General features: G+C 50.0%; 1 protein-coding gene across 2 annotated transcripts in view; it reads right to left on the minus strand.

Annotated features, from left to right (window-relative positions):
* Positions 1-18031, minus strand: part of RSPO4 (R-spondin 4) — a 42737-nt gene that overhangs the window by 3036 nt on the left and 21670 nt on the right. Inside the window, exons 2-4 of one of the 2 annotated variants that reach the window (XM_055266258.2) lie at positions 5888-6076; positions 5114-5254; positions 1718-1903 (exon numbers count right to left, since the gene is read on the minus strand). In XM_055266258.2, coding sequence (XP_055122233.1) covers positions 1718-1903; positions 5114-5254; positions 5888-6076 — 516 coding nt within the window. The remainder of the gene's footprint in view (positions 1-1717; positions 1904-5113; positions 5255-5887; positions 6077-18031) is intronic. The other variant, XM_055266259.2, reaches the window with a different exon arrangement.

The raw sequence follows: 18031 nt of genomic DNA on the forward strand, positions 1-18031 counted from the left end.
TACCATGTGATATGGTGGAAAATGACTCCTGGGAAGGGGACTCCTGGGAAGCCTCTCTGAGGAGGAGCAGCTGCAGCCAAGACCTGGATGATGCAGGGAGCTACAGTGGGGTTGTTGCGAGGATTGGAGTCATGTTTCACAGCACTGAGCACAGCCAGCACATGGTAGGTTCTTTATGAATGTTTGCTGTTGTTGTGATTATTATTATCCAGGGGAAAAGCTTTCCCCTCATGATCCCCCCAACAGCCATTCACCCCCAGCTCTTGGAGCCATGAGAGGTGCCATGTGGTAATGAGTGCAGGAGAACTGTCTGCCTCCTGTGTGAGTGCTGCCCTGGCTCTGGGGTCTCTTAGGTTCTCTGGTTCCATCTCAACCTCACTCTGTCCTCACCTGCCCAGCATGACTCCCAAAGGCTCCCATCTCTGCTAGCTGCACTCCCAACCCAAATAGCACAAGTCCTTCTGAAAGAGGAGTGCCCCTGAGTTCAAATCCTGGCTCCACTATGTCCCACCTGGGTGCCCTGGGCGGCCTGGCTCCAGGTCCCTCATCCTTCATCATGACTTTAGATTCCTGTTTGCATGATGAGTTATGTTTGAATTCTAGGTCCACAGCTCCTTGGCTTTGTGACCCTTAGGTGAGTTACTCAACCTTTCTGGGCCTCAGTCCCCTCATCTGTAAAATGGGGATAATGCTAATAACACCTACCGCATAGCATCACTGTGAAGATTACATGAGTTAACTATTATAGAGAATTCGGCACAGTGCCCAGTCAACACTGCCAATTCTGCGTAATTACTACTCACCATTCACATCTTACCAAGCACACCCTGTGGCCTCTCTTCTATGTAAATCAGTGGTCCTTAATAGCCCCCCCAGAGATTTTGGAAATATGTGTAGTGGTCTTGAATGCCACAGTGAAGGGGGTTCCTGTGGCATTCAGTGGACGGCAATCGGGATCCAGCATGGGACAGTCCCCCGCAAAGACAAGTTGTCCTCCATTCCATCCAGTTCTCTCACATCGTGCCCCACCCTCATGTAGCTGAAAAGTCTGCTTGTTGGGAGCTGAATTCTGTTTGACTCATGAATGCCAAGTGGTTTCGAACATTTCCGTTCACTGAAGATTCTAGGGCACTGCGATTGTGGCATCAATCAGAGATCAATTGGGTTGGACCTTACTAATCGCTGGTCACTGTTGGGAAATCGCGTCTCTGATGGCGATGTGGCCACACACTTGGGGTGCTGACCATGGCTGCAGTCCTCACTGGGATTGTGCTTCCCTAAGTGTCTGCTGCTATGTTGGGCCAAGCGCTTCCATCATGAAATTTCTTTTCTTTCTCCTCTATATTACAGTTAGGGCACTATACTGATAAAAAAAAAATTACCCTTGCAATTAGGCTACATTCTCCATGAACTTCATTAAGAATGGTAAAGACGGTATTCCCAAATCCTTCTTATTAAGAGGGGGGTGTTCAGTTTGAGAGGGTTGGGAAGTCCTGGCCAGCTCAATTTTCCTAATGTATGTAGGACTGAACCCAGGAAGGAAGGTCCTCCTTTGAAAGGACACCAGGGAAGGTGATGTGTACTCCACATGATGGTATGGCTAACGGTGGCCTTTCAGGCAGTCTCATAGGTACTATTTGTGGGGCAGTGATCTGAGTCCACTCTGTCCGTGTGGGCCTCTCCCACCACAGCCTCGCTTGCCTGTCCTGGGGCTCACCTCCTGGGCAGGGCCTCTGGATGGGACATTTCCTTGACTCAGAAAGCACCTGGCAGGTGGCTGTCGCCTCATGCCCAGCCCGGCCAGCCTCTCGTACCCGGGTCTCCAGGCCCCAAGCCGAGCCGCAGGTCTTTCCGTTGTGTGTGCAGGGGCTCCAGCCGCCCCAGGGACCCAGTTCACACTCCCCTGTGGAGTGAAAGGAGAGACAGACAGACAGACAGGGTCAGCTGGCGGTGAGGGTCCTTCAGATCCAAGGGCAGGGTTTGAGGGGTTCAGTCCTCTGAAGACTGAAGACACCACTTCCACCTGCTAGGAGCAGAGTTATTTATAAGAGCCTGGAATGAGAGCTAAACGAATGCATGCACAGACTAATATGGGCCTGAAGCCAGAGTGGCCGACTGTCTAGCTTTAAAGGGAAGGCTTCCTGGAGGAGGTAATGTATGAGTTAAAGGGAGAGAGGGGAGCTCGTCAGGTGAGAAGAAGGAAGCCCATTCCAGGCAGGTGTGCAAAGCCTTGGGAGCCTGGCCCACCATGTTTGGGAGATGGGGCAGCCTGAGTTGGGAGCGAAGTCTCAGGAAGGCGGGGACAGGAGAGGAGGCTGGAAGGTCGCCTGGGAAGCCCTCAGGACCAGGACATAGGTTTTTTTTTTTTTTTTTTTTTTTTTTGAGACGGAGTCTCGCTCTGTCGCCCAGGCTGGAGTGCAGTGGCGCAATCTCGGCTCACTGCAAGCTCCGCCTCCTGGGTTCACGCCATTCTCCTGCCTCAGCTTCTCCGAGTAGCTGGGACTACAGGCGCCCACCACCACGCCCGGCTAATTTTTTTTTGTATTTTTAGTAGAGACGGGGTTTCACCGTGGTCTCGATCTCCTGACCTCGTGATCCGCCCGCCTCGGCCTCCCATAGTGCTGGGATTACAAGCGTGAGCCACAGGTTTTAAACTTGATCATGTGTCTTTGATCAACTTTGGAAGGAGGAAAAAGGAGGCCATGGACATAAAAGTTCTTCATGGGGGTAATAAAATACATATATATATGTATATATATACACACACACGCACATATATATATATATATACTTTGATTATTTTAAAGTCCGTGAGAAGTAGGCACAGAATATGGGTAGCTATGAATACTCCTATTTTGTAGATTTGGACACTGAGGCATAGAGCAGGGGTTTGCTAAGGGAACACAGCAAGAGGCTCACACAGCAGACACAGCAAGCTCAAGATGCAGTGTTGCTAGATGCACACATTTGACAAGTAAAGACTGAGCACCCAGTGCGTGCCAGGCGCTATTCTGGGTGCTGAGGGAACAACAGCAGACAAGACAGACCAGGGTCTGCAGGCCTCCTGGAATTCACCATCTGGACGCTGCCGTGATGAGAGAAGCGCAGGCACTGTGGGAGCCCAGAGGCAGCATGGGTTGGGTCGTAGGGGAGGAAACTCCTGGACTGGGTCTTGAAGTGGGGATGGGATGGCAGGGAAGGGGAGCCTAGCCAGGCTCAGGGAGGGACGGGAGGTGCTCCAAGTGAAGGCATAACCCCAGCAGAGTCCCTAGGATGATTTGGCCTGGAACTGGGAAAGCCGGAGAATGAGCTCAAACTGAGGAGGAAAAAAATGATGGGGGTGGAAAGGCTGGCAGATGGGACAGATTGCCCAGGGCCTGGGTGGGCTCCGCCCAAGGGCAGTGGGAGCACTGAAGGGCCCTGGGAGGAAAAGAAATTGAGCAGACTGTCATTTTGAAATACTCCCTCTGCTGTTGAGTGGAGACTGGGCTGGAGGGACTGAGAGCCGAGGCGGGAGACGGGCAGGAGCTGTGGCCAGAACCCTGGCGATAGGCAGGAGGTGGCGAGAAGGCGGGAAGAGGGGGGCACAGAGGAGAGAAACCAATGGGTGGGGCTGGGGTGGGGAGAAAGGGATGAGCTGGATGGTGTGGGTTTGGGAGCTTTGTGCTGCCTCATTTTCACCCCAAAGTTCTTCCTACCACCCGAAATATTATGCATTTGTTCTCAGGTGTCGCTTCTGTCTTTCCACTGAAATGTCATGTCCATGAGTGCAGAGGCTTTGTCTGTTTTGTTCTCTAACATGTCTCCAGCATCTAGGAAAGTGCCTGGCCATAGCAGATGCTCTAGAAGATATTTTCAGAGTGAATAAATGAACAGATTGGATTGAATATAGTGTGAGGGAGAGAGAAGAGTCAACAGTGATGTCTGCATCTCGTGCATGGCCACCCAGGGATCAGGGAGCTGGTTATTGAAATCCAGAGGAAACCCAGAGGAAGCATTAGGCGGGGGATGGTGGCAGTGGGAGTGGAAAGAAGGCACCCAGAGGGCAGTGGAGGTGAGGGTCTGCTGCTCAGGGAGGCTAGAGACACGGAGTCAGGGGCCATCAGCAGCTGGAATGACCATGAATGTGAGCCCAGAGGGAATGCATGGGCAGAGATGCACAGTTTAGATGAGAATGCCAAGGAGCAGCCTAGTGCAGGAACGGAAGAGGGCTCACAGGCAGGCGTATGACAAGGAGCTGTCAGGAAATAATCAGAGCAGTAATAACACTGATATTGACATGTACTGAGCATCTACTGTGTGCTGGCTGCTGTACTGAGCACTTTAAATTGTACTAATTCACTTAATCCTCATAACAATTCCTCCCCATGAGGTAGGCTCTATGTTCTATTGTCTTTTTTTTTTTTTTAAACGTTTGGAGAAACTGAAGGACACAGAGCTGAGGTGGTTTGCTTAAGATCACTAAAGGGTAAGGTTTAGAGCTAGGATTGGACCCCTATAGGAATAGGCCTGTCTTATTCTAAAATCAGTGCTCAGCCAGGTGTAGTGGCTCATACCTGTACTCCCAGTGCTTTGGGAGGCTGAGGTGGGAAGACTGCTTGAGCCCAGGGGCAGCCTGGGCAACACAGCAAGAGCCTGTCTTTACAAAAACATAAACGCATAGACAGCTGTTGTGGTACATGCCTGTGGTCCCAGTTACTCGGGAGGCTGAGGCGGGAGGATTCTCTGAGCCTAGGAGTTTGAGGCTGCAGTGAGCTATGATCATGCCACTGCACTCCAGCTGGGCAACAGAGTGAGACCCTATCTCAAACAAAACAAGCAAACAAGCAAACAAACAAAAATCAGTGCTCTTCTGCACTCTGCTGATTCCCTTGGCATTAATAACGATGCCAGTGTTGGTTGTAGTAGTAATCATAGTAACGGTGGTTATGTTGGCTCTAGTGTATCACAGTTACTATGTGTAGGTACCCAGTGTACCTGACGCGGTGGTGCTGGGTCTCCACTCACCATATGGCATTCTACTGTGATTTCTTCCAGGCCCCCTGACACCTCTCACCAAGCCCTCGCTCCAGGGAAGGGGGGGCAGGGGCAGGGCGGGGAGGTCCCCACTCACCCTGGCACTCCCGTGTGTTCTGGTGGGCCAAAGTGCCCGGCGGGCAGGTAGGCAGACACTTCCCCTTGTACAAGTAAAACCGCCTCTTGCACCGGATGCAGAAGTCCTGGCTGAAGCAGCTCTCACAAGTGGCCCCACATTCTGTAATAGAGCCAGGGACACTCCGGGTGAGGGGGACTGCCAAGGATGGGGCCCACTGGGTCTGCCTGAGGTGGGAGGGCCTCTGGGTAGCTCCAGGCTTGGTAGCATTTGGGTCAGGACTCAGTGTCTCCTTTGAAGCCCAGACTTGGCCAAGGTCAAACTGGGCTGCATGTGAAGAGAACTCCCTTTCTCATTTGAGGGGAGGCTCAGAGAGAGCGAGTGACTTGCTTGAAGTCACCCGCAAACCAGGGCTGGAGTCAGGACTCCCTGCTTCTTTTTCACTTCAGATATAGTGATAATTTGCCCAAAGTTACAGCAAAAATTAGAGCTTGGAATTAGGACTCCTTTTCCTATTTGAGCTAAGACCAGAGAAGGTGAGTTACATGCCTAAGGCCACACCGCAAACTAGGGTAGAAGTGAAAGTTCCCTGTTCTATTAGTGCTAATTAAGGCTGAGAGCGGACTGACTTGCCTCAGGCTGCAGAGCCAGCCTGGAAGCAGGCAGGTATCTCAGAGTCTGGGCTTAGACATGCATCTACTTCCCCTCTGTCTGTGCTGGGGTGAGAGGGTGGGATCTAGGCCCGTGGTGTCTAGGAGCCTAGCACTAGCATAGAACAAGGGAGAAGCCACGTACTTTTGCACCTGTTGACCTCCTGGCCGCGGATGCCGAAGTACCCAGTGGGACAGTCGTGCAGGCACTTGCCGTACTGGCGGATGCCTTCCCGGCGGATGAACAGGAAGAGCCTCTGCTGGCAGGTGGAACAGCCGTTCTCCTCTGAGCAGATGATACAGCCTGTGCAGTTGCCCCCCAGGCCAGTGCCCACTGCCCACCAGACCAGGGCAGAAGGAGGGGGAAAGGGAGAGAGAGATGGTCAAACCATATATGTGAGCAGCTGAGATGGTCTCACTGGGACAGTAACTGGGCACATGGCCACCCAAACAAAAGACTACATTTCCCAGCTTCCCTTACAACTAGGTATGGTCATGTGGCCAAAATCTGGCCAATCAGATGTAAGGTAAAGCAGCATGTGACACTTCAAGAACGCTGCCTTAAAGGGCCGGGGTGTGCCCCTTGTCATGCCCTTATCCTTTCTATTGGGTGGAATTTGAATGATGGCTGGAGCACAAGCAGCCATTTTAGATCATGAGGTGGAAACTATGTCCTGTGAGGCGGTGGAAAAATCAGATAAAAAGCACCTGGGTCCCTGAGGAAGGCAGAACTGCTGTACCAGCCCTAGCCTGCCTGTGTAGACTGTTACATGAGAGAGAAATCAACGTCTATCTTGCTTAAATCACTGTTATTTGGAGTTTTCCATTACTCACAAGCAAACTTAATCTTTACCAAAGTAATGTGAATTTTTGAGTATGTGTGTGTGCACATGCATGAGTGGGGTGGTGTGAGACCCTCACCCTCCTGCTGGGTTCCTGAACAATACTCAACAATACTCCATTTCTCACTGTCATTATCAGCAAGGGCTCCCACCATCATCAGGAATAGCAATGGGAGAAATTTTTTTTAAGGAGAAAATTTTTTGTTACCCCAGAATTGGCACCCAGGAGCCAAATCTGGGGAAAAAGAGGTGGAAAATGCTCTAGAATCTTAAGTGAGCCTTTCCTGGGCTCATAAGGAGTCTCTGTTACCCTGACCATCACCCCAGGACGCTGATTAAGCTGAACACTTGCAGGGAGGGACTCATGGGAGTTAGGAATTGTCAGCCTGGCCAGGCATAGTGGCTCATGCCTGTAATCCCAGCATTTTGGGAGGCCAAGATGGGAGAATTGCTTGAGTCCAGGAGTTTGAGACCAGCCTGGACAATATGGCGAGACCCTGTCTCTACAAAAAATACAAAAATTAGCCGGGTATGGTGGCACACACCTGTAGTCCCAGCTACTTGGGAGGCTAAGGTGGGAGGATCGCTTGAGCTGGAAAGGCTGCAGTGAGCTGTGTTTGTGCCACTGTACTCTAGTCTGAGAGACAGAGTGAAGCCATGTTTCCAAAAAAGAAGAAAATAAAAAGAAGTGGGCAGCCTAGGGAAGTGAGTTGTGGTGCTGTGACTTTTCCTCTGTTCCCAACCCTCCCAATGATGTGAGGAGATGCCAGAGAAACTCACAAAGACAGGGGGTGCCTGCAAGAAGGTGCCAGCATCTCATGCCCTGCTTGGACATAAACTCATGTCCATAGCCCTGCGAATCTGCCCCCTTCCCATTCCTCTTTGAACAGAGAGAGGAGATCAGGAGACAGAAGGGCAGAGCTGAGGGGGAGAGTGTGGTAGAAGAGCCTGCACATCCTTCCCAGCATGTGTGAGGGGGTTCTCAGTGGTAAGGGGCACCTTGGGAGCAGCCATGCTTAGGTGGTATTCCTGCTGCCTGGCACAAGAAGGCTGGTTGCTGGGAGGTGCCCCAGCAGTAAGAGGCAGCAGGGGAGACCACTGGGAGTAGGAGGTGGGGGAGAGTCAGAAAATGACCAGGTGTCACTAAGTGACAGGAAAGGATAGGGCAGCTTTTGAGAGGCAGCAGATGGGGAAACAGTAAATGGTTTCATGTTTATATGTCATTAGGGTCAGACCGGTTAATAATCTGGTTATACGCCTTGATTCACCTGAGCCCCAAGACCACCCGGCAGGAAACATTCTTGGCTCTCCAGCTCCCAGATGCTCCCCTCTTCCTATTGGTGCCCCATCTCCCTTTTAGAGGAATTCTCCATTGTGCGAAGTCCTGATGAGGAACACATCCTGGCACCTTGCCCCTGGAACAGAAACCAAAAGAGTTCTGGCCCTTCTTTAAGTTGGCAGCAGGTGAGAGCTAATGAAAGCCCGGCCAGATACACATTCTGGTGACTCCAGTCCTGGGAGTGGGACACAAGAGTGAGGGTCACGCAGAAATGGTGTTCATGATGGAGGCAGGGAAGGCTCTCTGCCCAGCCCTGGCTGAGGCCTTTCTCTCTCCCTTCCATCCCTCAGTTCCTCTGTTCCTTCCTCCCTGCTCCAGTTCTTGGATGAGTACTGCTACTTCCCCAATCCTCACCTTCTGTTCCTTAGATTCAGTGAGGCCCCACATCCTGCTGATGACCCTGTTTCTGTTGCTTAAAACTCAGGAACCTGACTGATCCAGGGTCATACTTCCGTACACAGTAACTAGTCATACGGAAGTACACAGTAACTAATGTGTACCCTGGGATCCTGTTCCCATGCAAAGTTGGCATTGCCCTCAATTTTCTTGCCCTGGGATAAGAAACTGCAACAGGAGAGCAGAATAAAGATTTTTGTGCTTCTGGAGCTGTATACCTGGCAGGGACCTGAGGGCAGAGAGCAAGTGTGATGCTGTAAGGGGGATTCCCAGAGCCAGAGAAATAAGAACATCCACTGAGAATTTAGCAGAGTCCAGACTTCTCACTCAGCAAAAGATTCAGATTCTGATACTACCAAGAGCTGGCAAGAATGAGAGGAAACCTTCACCTTTTCACCTTAGATAGGAGCGTAAACTTCGGGGAAAAATCTAGCAGTACCTGATAAATTTGGAGATGTCCCTTTTCTTTTTGTGTTAAAAAGTTTTTTGTTTGTTTGTTTGTTTTTTGTTGTTGTTTTTAAAGACAGGATCTCGCTCTGTCACCCAGGCTCCAATGCAGTGGCATGATCCTAGCTCACTGTAGCCTCAAACTCCTGGGCTCAAGCAATCCTCCTGCCTCAGCCTCCTAAGTAGCTGGGACTACAGGCATGTGCCACCACACCCAGATAATTTAAAAACTTTTTTTGGACAGATGCTCTCTCTCTGTTTCCCAGGCTGGTCTTGAACTCTGGCCTCAAGTGATCTTCCTGCCTCAGGGTCCCAAAGTGTTGGGATTATAGGCGTGAGCCACCACAACTGGCCTGATGTCTCTTTTCTGAATGTAACAATTTAGCTTCTGGTGTATACCCTAGAGCAGCAGTTCTCAAACTCTGGCACACAACAGCAGCTCCTAAAGAGCTTGTTGGGGTACAGGTCCCTGGGTTCCACCCCTGGTACGTCTGATTCAGTGGGTCTGAGAATTTGTATTTCTAACAGGTTCCCAGGTGATGCTGATGCTGCTGGTCCAGGAACCACGCTCTCAGAACCACTGACCTGGAGAAACCCTTGTATATGTGCAGAAAGAGACAAAGATATTTATTGCAGCATTATTTAATAGCAAACAACTGCAAAAAGCTAACCCTCTGCCAAAGGAATAGATAAATACATTGTGGTATATTCATACACCACAGCCAGATACCACATACACAACCCAGCCATGATAAATGACTGAGGTAGCTACAGTTATCATTGTGGACACAGCTCAAAGACGGGGCTGAGAGGAAGAAAGCAAGGTGCACGATGAATCATATAGTAAGAGCCGTTTATATAAAGTTCAAGGACCTGCAAAGCAATATTTTGTCGCATTTGTGACTTGTAAATATGTATTCAGAGCGGAAGACGTGAGACTAACCAACACTGAATTCAGGATCGTGGCACACAAATGTTTATTATATTATTTTAAATTCTTGACTTTAGGTTTGAAATAGTTCACCCTAAAAATGCATAAAGAACAAAATAATTTATCTTCTACTGTGTCCTGGGGCAGGAGGAGGCCTACATTCTTTCTTCTCCTTCTCCACTAGCTCCCCTCCCAAGCCCTGTCCCATCCTCAAGCTGAGGTCTTGAGCAGGAGAATGTGACAAATTCTGAAGATGCGGGACTCGGGTTCCAACAGCAATGGAGACTCGTGCCTCTGCACACTTTGTTAGTCGTCCCCCTCGTCCACTCTCCCCTCATCTCAGTAGTGGAATCCTGATTTTTATTTTATTTTTTGAGGCAAGGTCTTGCTCTGTCCCACAGGCTGAAGTGCAGTGGCGCGACCTTGGCTTGCTGCAGCCTAGATTTCCCGGGCTCAAGCAATCCTCCTTCCTCAGCCTCCCTAGTAGCTGGGACTACAGGCATGCACCACCATGCCCAGCTAATTTGTGTATTTTTTTGTAGAGAAACCGTTTCGCCATGTTTCCTAGGCTGGTCTAAAACCCCTGGGCTCAAGCAATCCTCCTGTCTCAGACTCCCAAAGTGCTAGGATTACAGGCCTGAGCCACAGCGCCCGGCCGGAACCCTGATATTAAGCAGAGTTTATGTCCTCTAAGACTACATTTCCCAGGCCCTTTGCAGCTATATGTGGTCATGTGCTTATGCCCTGACCAATGGGATGTGAGCGGGCATGCCCTGTGCAGCCCCTTAGGAAACGCTGGCGCTGTTCTCCTCCCATTTTCCCTTCCGCCTGCAGGACTGCAGGCTTGAGAGTGGAGCCATGGCAGATCCGGGAGGAAGAGGGATCTTATAGAAAGACAGCTTGGCGTGGCTGTATTAACCCAGGACTGTCCAACGCCGAGATTCTTTCCTGGGGGAGGGAGTAAAGCATTGCCCATCTTGTTTAGGTCACTGGGCCTTTCTGACGCACACATTGACTGATAATTTCAGGTCTTCCGCCACGCAAGGCAGCACAGAGTCATATCAGTGGAGACCAAGGTGCTCTGCGCTGTGCCTCAGCACTGTGTAAGCCCACTGGATGTGAGATGCGACCCCACTGTCAAAGAGCAAAGGGACCCTCAGTTGACTTGTGGTGATCTCTACCACCTGGCAGAATAGGACTTCCAATTACAAATTAATTTAAATTACAGAAAAACAAAGTAGCATTTCCTGCAAAACGAATCTGTGGACAGAGACTCACACCCTGACATGGTGTTGCTGCCCATTTTGCAGCTGAGAAAAACCGAGAATCAAGGAGGTGAAACGACATGTCCAGGGTCACACAGAATCAGCAGGGGTGGACCCACATCACTCTGCCCCACGCTGCCCTCTTAGAGCATCTGTCCGGGGCCTCCTGTGTCAGGCAGAGGCTGGGGCCATGGGGGTGAGCCACGCATGGCCCCTACCCCTATAGGACAAACAGCCTGGTGGGAGGAATTGAAGCCCACAGAAGTGACAGCAAAGCAGGATGAGATAAGGGGTCAAGATGGAGACAAAGCAAAGCTCTTACCACTCTTAGAAGAGCTTAGAGGTCACTCAGCACAACTCCTGCAGTTTCACTGGGGACACTGAGGCCAGAAGGGGTGGAGCTTTCCCCAAAGTCAGGCAGCCAACTGCGAAGAAGCCTCAGTCCTCAGTTAGAGTTATAATACTATTTGTTTTTTGTTTGTTTTATTTGTTTGTTTGTTTGTTTTTGAGATGGAGCCTCACTCTGTTGCCCAGACTGGAGTGTAGTGGTGCGATCCCAGCTCACTGCAAACTCCATCTCCCAGGTTCAAACGATTCTCATGCCTCAGTCTCCCGAGCAGCTGGGATTACAGTCACCCCCACCAAGCCCAGCTAAATTTTTTTGTATTTTTAGTAGAGACGGGGTTTCGCCATGTTGGCCAGGCTAGTCTCGACCTCCTGACCTCAAAAAGCTACAGTATATGCTGAAGGCCAAAGAACCCAACAAAGACCCTCCCAGGCCTCGGAGAGTGTTGGCCCACAGGATGGTGCTTAGCATCCTTCAACACCCCGGTCTTTGAAGGGTAGTGGCTGTTTCTGGCCTCATCCTCGACCCTGGCAGTTGGCTAGGATGCCTTCTTGTGCCTCTATGTTGTAATGGCACCTCTTGCTTTTTGACTTCTGATAGCCTGTCTGTTGTTTCATTATGTCTCTGTAACTCATTAGAAAAAGCAGTGCTATTGCCTCTCTCTACCCCCTACCCTAAAGTCATGGGTGTAGGCACTTGAATGTTCACTTTGTGAATCATCAGTGATGACAAGAGTCTGTACAGTGCTGCTCTAGAAAGATCCAAACTTGATGGTTCTTAAACTTGACTGTGCATAACAATCTCCAGAGAGGCTTGTAAAGTGTCTGCTTTGGGCCAGGAATGTGCACTTTAACAAGTCCAAAATAAATGTAACAGAATTTTGGAAGTGTCTTCCCTGTTCACAGTTTCCTTTCCCTGAGAACTGGCCCCAGTAATCCTGTTTGTAGGGCATGACTCTGACCCTAGCCAATGGCTGTCTCTTCTAGGATGGGCCAATTAGACCATCTCTCTTTGAGCTGATGGACAATGGTCTGGGCTGGCCTTGACCTAAGGCTATCTGCAGGTGGGAGGGTAGCCTGTTCCGATGCACATGTGTGAGAAGACTTGGTGGGCACTAGCTAACAGAGGTCCCGCTCCTCTACACTCTCTGGCATTGAGGTTCGTGTGCTGCCATATCCACCCAGATGCACTTAACCTGGGCTTGGCCAATCAGAGCATCAGGTCCCCTTGACTACAGTGGTTGTAGGTTCAGACATAGGCTCGCATCCCCACAAGAGCTAGTCTTGGGGTTTTTGCTGAGGTCAATGGATGTGTGTGGAGATGTGTGTGTTTTCCTTTCCTCTCTTTGGATCTAGGAGGATATAGATCAGAGCTGGTGGGTGCCACATGAGGGAAGAGCCTCTGGAGAATGGAGGCCACACAGCAGAAACAGAGCCAAGAGACACAGACAAAGACGAAAAAGAGTCATCTGTGCATGTGGATCCACCCTGGGGATCAGTAAATTCTCTTCTTTTCTCAAGTCACATTGAGTTAGGTTTTCTGTCACTTGCAACCAGATGATTCCCGACTAATACAGAAGTAGAGAGAGAAAAATAAATCAGATGCAGAGAGAGAAGCGGCAACCAGAACCTCATGGGCTCCTTAAGGCAGAAAAAATTTCTGACTGCCTCCCAGTCCTTCCCAAAGCTTGGCTTGTCCCATAGCTCCAAATAAAGTGACTTTTTCACTTGAACTAGTTTTATTCTGTCAAATTACAATAAAAATGGATGTAGCTCACTAGACAGCGAACAGATCATGGTGGAGCAGCGCTGCTTTGACGTGGATGAGGAACCTGGAGCACCACCTACCCAACCTGATCACCCTGGCGCTCCGGGGGACACTGAGGTTCCAGGGAGCATGCTTTGAAACCCCTGAGTCCTTCTACACATCTTGGCCTCTGTCGCTGTCCTCTCCCAGCTGAGATTCACATTTTAAAAGCATTTAAGCTCTAATTGCAACCTCCCCAAGTTTTCTTGGGACATCACAGTGGATGGCAGGCACCTCATGTAATTTCCATTAACAACTGTCTCCCATAATCAAGACCATCCTCCCTCAGTCAAAACACCAGTAGGCCACAAAAGCATGGCCCTGTGTTGCTCCAGCAGCTGGAGAGGCTTAGAATGAAATCTGAGTCACTCCATGTTTCCCCAAGCACCCGAGGGATGAGTCCAGACTTGGATGTCCATTTTATGGAGAATGAGAGTGGAATCAAACACACCAGATTTGACAGTTTGCAAAGTAATAAAGGCTTATGACAACTCTGAATGCATGCATTAACCCAGGGTTGAGTGATCCATTCATTCATTCATTGACCCATTCATTCAAAGATTAATGAGCCCCTATTCTGGGTAAGGTCCAGTGCTAGGACTCAATGGTTATGAGCTTTGTGGGAGTTGTGTGACCTTGGGCAAGGTACTTTACCTCTACAAGCCTCAGTTTTTCCAGCTGTAAATGGAGATAATAATGCTTATCTTGCAGGGCTGATGTGATTAAAGGAGATGGTACGTGAAAAACTGTTAGCTCAGACCACCTGCAGCAGGCATCTGATAAACTGAAGCTACCATTATTATATTGAGAATGACGCGTTTTCTGCCCTCAAGGGACTTAAAAATCTAAAGATGTGTAACAATGCAGGTTCCCAGGTTGATATCCTGGCCCCATCACTCATTGAACGAGTTCCCTCCTCTCTGTGGGCCTCAGTTTCCCCATCTGAAAAATTGTGGCAGCAATTCCTACCTCCACGTGATTTGTTATGAGGGATGTGCAAACTAGCAAGCGCTGGCACACAGCAGGTGCTCCTCTGTAAACCTAGGTTCCCTCCCTGTTCCCTCGCCATCAAGACACACAGTGGGACTGTCAACCAACATCTGGACCCTTCTCTTCTTTCCCAGGTGAGCAAACAGAAGCCAGAGATGCTGGTGAGGTTGGAAGGAGGCCATCAGGGTCCAGGGACATGGTCTTTTGCCCTCTGGATGGTGAAGTGCTCAGGGCAGAGATATTAGCCAGCAGCTTTGGTCCTAGGTGAAGGGCAGGTTTATTCTTCCTTTTGGGAACAGGGAATAACCTGTGCCCTTCAAATAAGGGTCCCTAAGCTCAGGGTCACCCACATCCTGAGAACTGCCCCAAGCACCTTGTTTCAACAGGAGTCAATGTCTCAACATGTGCAAGTGATCGCTGTATTTTTATTTCCATTTCAGGGTTTTGAGTGAATTTAGGGTCATCTCTGCCATATCATGCCTTCCATCTGCCTTCACTCTGCAGAACTTCCCTGAGGGGGTCAAAAAGTGCAGGGTGACATCTGGGACCCTGAAAATGTCATGTTCTCCTAGGCAAGCTCATCTCCTCAGCAGCCCAGTGAATCTGTCATTGAAATTTCCTTAATACCCAAGCCAGAAACCCTAGCCCCATACATTTTTTTAAAAAAAGAACAAGACTAATTTGGATAGATTTCTAGCATTTAAAAAATCAAGAGATTTCACATTAAAAAGCTGGAATTTGAACCTCTCTGGAAAAAGTCAGAACATCTGCCAACACTGGGTCTGCTGTCGCAGGGCAGTGAGTGGTTAGAGTTACATAAATAAGGCATATGCTCCCCAGGTTACTGCAGACCCTACCCCTCCCTATTGTATTCCAGATACTGAGGGCAAAGGTCAGCTGCCCTATGTTATCATCCTTGAGCTACATCTTAACACCCACTTCACTCACTCACAATAGAAAACAATGTAGAGCAGGGGTTCTCAAACTTGGGCATGCATCAGATTCACCTAGAGGGCCTGTTAAAAACACAGGCTGCTGGGCCTTACCCTAGAGTTGCTGATTCATTAGGTCTGGGCAGGGCCTGAGAATCCGCATTGCCAGCAGGTTACCAGGTGATGCTGACCTTTGCTGGTCCTGGGCCCACACTTTGAGAACTACTAGTGTGGAACAGGGTTAAGAGCCAGACTGGTTGGATTGAAATTTCAGCTCTGCCCCTTACCCTTGCCATGTGACCTTGAACCAGTGCCTTAACCTCACTGTGCTTCAGTTTTCTCATCTGTAAAACAAGAATCCTCCTGGCTGACCTCACAGGTGTGCTGTGGGGGCCTGGGCAGGGCTGACAGTCAAGCAGGTCTCCATGACATCACTGTTACTACCATTATTATCACCACCTGCCCTGCCTGTGTTGGCATTTGTGATCCTGGAACTGCTTTGACAATCAGTACAGAGCTTTTGGTTTTGATGCCAACATTTTTGGGGGTAGAGTTTCTTCATAATTGGGGTGTGCCCTGGGAAGTGTGTCTTGCATGAGAACATTGTGTCATGGTGAACTAAGAATTTAATACAGCTGTCTTGGAGGACTCCCCGGGGCCAAGAAGGATGGGGAAGGAGAGAAAGACACCACTGCCCCTGCTGAGGTCCCTGCTCTGTCCTTGGGAAGGACCCAGAACCATGCAGGAGGGCCCCACACAGACAGTGCTGGGCAGCGCATCCTCCGATGCCCGCCTGGCAGTGCAGGATGCATGTCACCGATGACCAAGGGAAATAAACAACATCTGGTCACCTGCCTGCCCACTCAGGCCTCCACATATGGGAGGCAGTCGCCACCGCTGGAGGCTTGCTCAGAAGATCCCCCAGCACATTTCTGCCTGGGGGTAGATTGCACCATCCCTAGCAAGGGGGTGGGCCCTGGAGATGACTCCCAGCTTAGAGACTCCCTGGGATCAGGGCTAGAGGTCGCTAGCCCACTGGACCCTTCTCAGCAGTCAGGAGGTGGGGGGACCAGCAGGGCAGAACATTCAGCAGAACGTTGAGGTTGCCTTGGCTTTGGGGCCTGACAAACCACCACTTCCTAGCTGGGTGACATTGGGCAAGTGGCTTTACCATTCTGAGCCTTGGTCTTCTCTTCTCTAAAATGGGGACGATAGTAGCAACCACCTTCCAGGCAGTTGTGGGGATGCCATGAACTCATCTGTGCAAAGTGCTTAGGAGAGCTCACGGCAGATGAATGAGCACTCCATTACTACTTGATTCATGAGAGATGCTCCTTGAGAGCTGGGCCCAGCTTGGCTTGCTCACTTTTAAATCCCCACAGCCCTGCACATTGTAGGTGCCCACTGACTACCCATTTGTGATTATACCCATTATGCCCATTCATTATTTCTTAAATGAATGCATGAACGGTAGCTCAATAAAGGTTCTCAAAAACTGCTCTCAGGGGGCTCACAGCCTATTTGGGAGGACCAGGCCCATACAAACGTGGAGAAAGCCGATGACCTCCACCCAGCAGGGCTCAGAGCCAAGTGAAGGACCCAGGCGGGGTGGGAGGGAGAGTCCAGAGACTGGAGACATCAGGGGTGGTTTTCTAGGGAGGTAGATGTGGGGACAGAAGCTGAGGCCAGGGGCAGGACTAGTTTGTGTAGATGGAGGAAAGGTTTCTAAGAGAGGTGAGTACAAGGTGATGTTGTATTCATTTGGTAGAAAGGGCAGGGCTTGAGCAAGGAGCAGATGGCAAATCCCTGCTAAGGTGCCAATACAGGACACCTAAGGGGCTAATGGATAAGAACTTCAAAATACAGTAAGAATAAGCACACATCCAAAATGGAAACTTTTCATCCGTGGCCCTCCAAACCTGCTTCTCCTGTCCATTTTAGTCAATGGCTACTCCACTCAGGGCCAAAGACTTCAGTGGCATCCTTGTCTCTTCTCTCTCTCTCATATCCTACTATTGGCCCATCAGGAATCCGGTCAGTTCTACTTCTGAAATATGTCCGGGAATACTTCTCTCCACCTTCCCCACCCCCACCCCCTTCCCTGCTCCTGCCCTCTTTCCCCACCATTCACCTTCTCTGGCCATGCTGGCCTCATCCTCCATGTTCCCCATCTGCCAAGACCACTCCCACCACAGGACCTTTGCACTTGCTCTTCCTTTTGTCTGGAATGCCCTTCCCACATTCACCCACAAGGCTCCCTCCCTCAGATGTCTCCTTGTGGAGACAAGAGTGATTCCTTCTTAGATGCTAATCTGCCACGTTGACTCCTGACTAACCCTGAGTCCAGTAATGCCTCCAAGATGTCTAGCTGAAGCATTACTCTCTATGTAGAAACACTTATTTGCTGCGGGTTTCACTGTTCCTCCAAAACAAACCTTGATGCTGCTGCAGGAATCATAGGCTACGACACCCATAGCACGGTGTCAGTCACCTGTGCACTCCTCTCAGAGCAAACAGACCTTTCTCCCAAAGATATATAAGCCCTGGGTCTGGGGAGTTACAGCTTGGAGATCTACCTATCTTGAGGCTGCCCAAGATCTTGCTCTGTTCATAAGCTCCCCAACTAATAACGCTTTACCAACAAATTGGAATTGTCTGCCTCATTCTTTGGTTTCTCAGCTCCTTCTGCATTTGGAGTCGCTTTACATATATGGCCGTTTCACAGAACACCCCTTCCCTGTGATCCCCCCAGACCTCCTGCCTGCAGCAGCACCACACCCACACTCCATTTCTCTCCCACGTCGCTATGTTCTTCATGCCATTTATTCCCACCTGATAGGTTCTAAATTTGGCAAGTGCTGTTGTCTCTTTCCCACCAGTGACAGATGAGTTCTAGGAAGGCAGGGATGAGCCATGGCACACTGGACCAACTATGCAGCACCTGCCTTCTCACTTAACCAATTCTTTCTTTTATAGCTGCTTACCATTCCGCATA

Source organism: Symphalangus syndactylus, chromosome 24, assembly GCF_028878055.3.
Source record: "Symphalangus syndactylus isolate Jambi chromosome 24, NHGRI_mSymSyn1-v2.1_pri, whole genome shotgun sequence".
Taxonomy (NCBI): Eukaryota; Metazoa; Chordata; class Mammalia; order Primates; family Hylobatidae; genus Symphalangus; species Symphalangus syndactylus.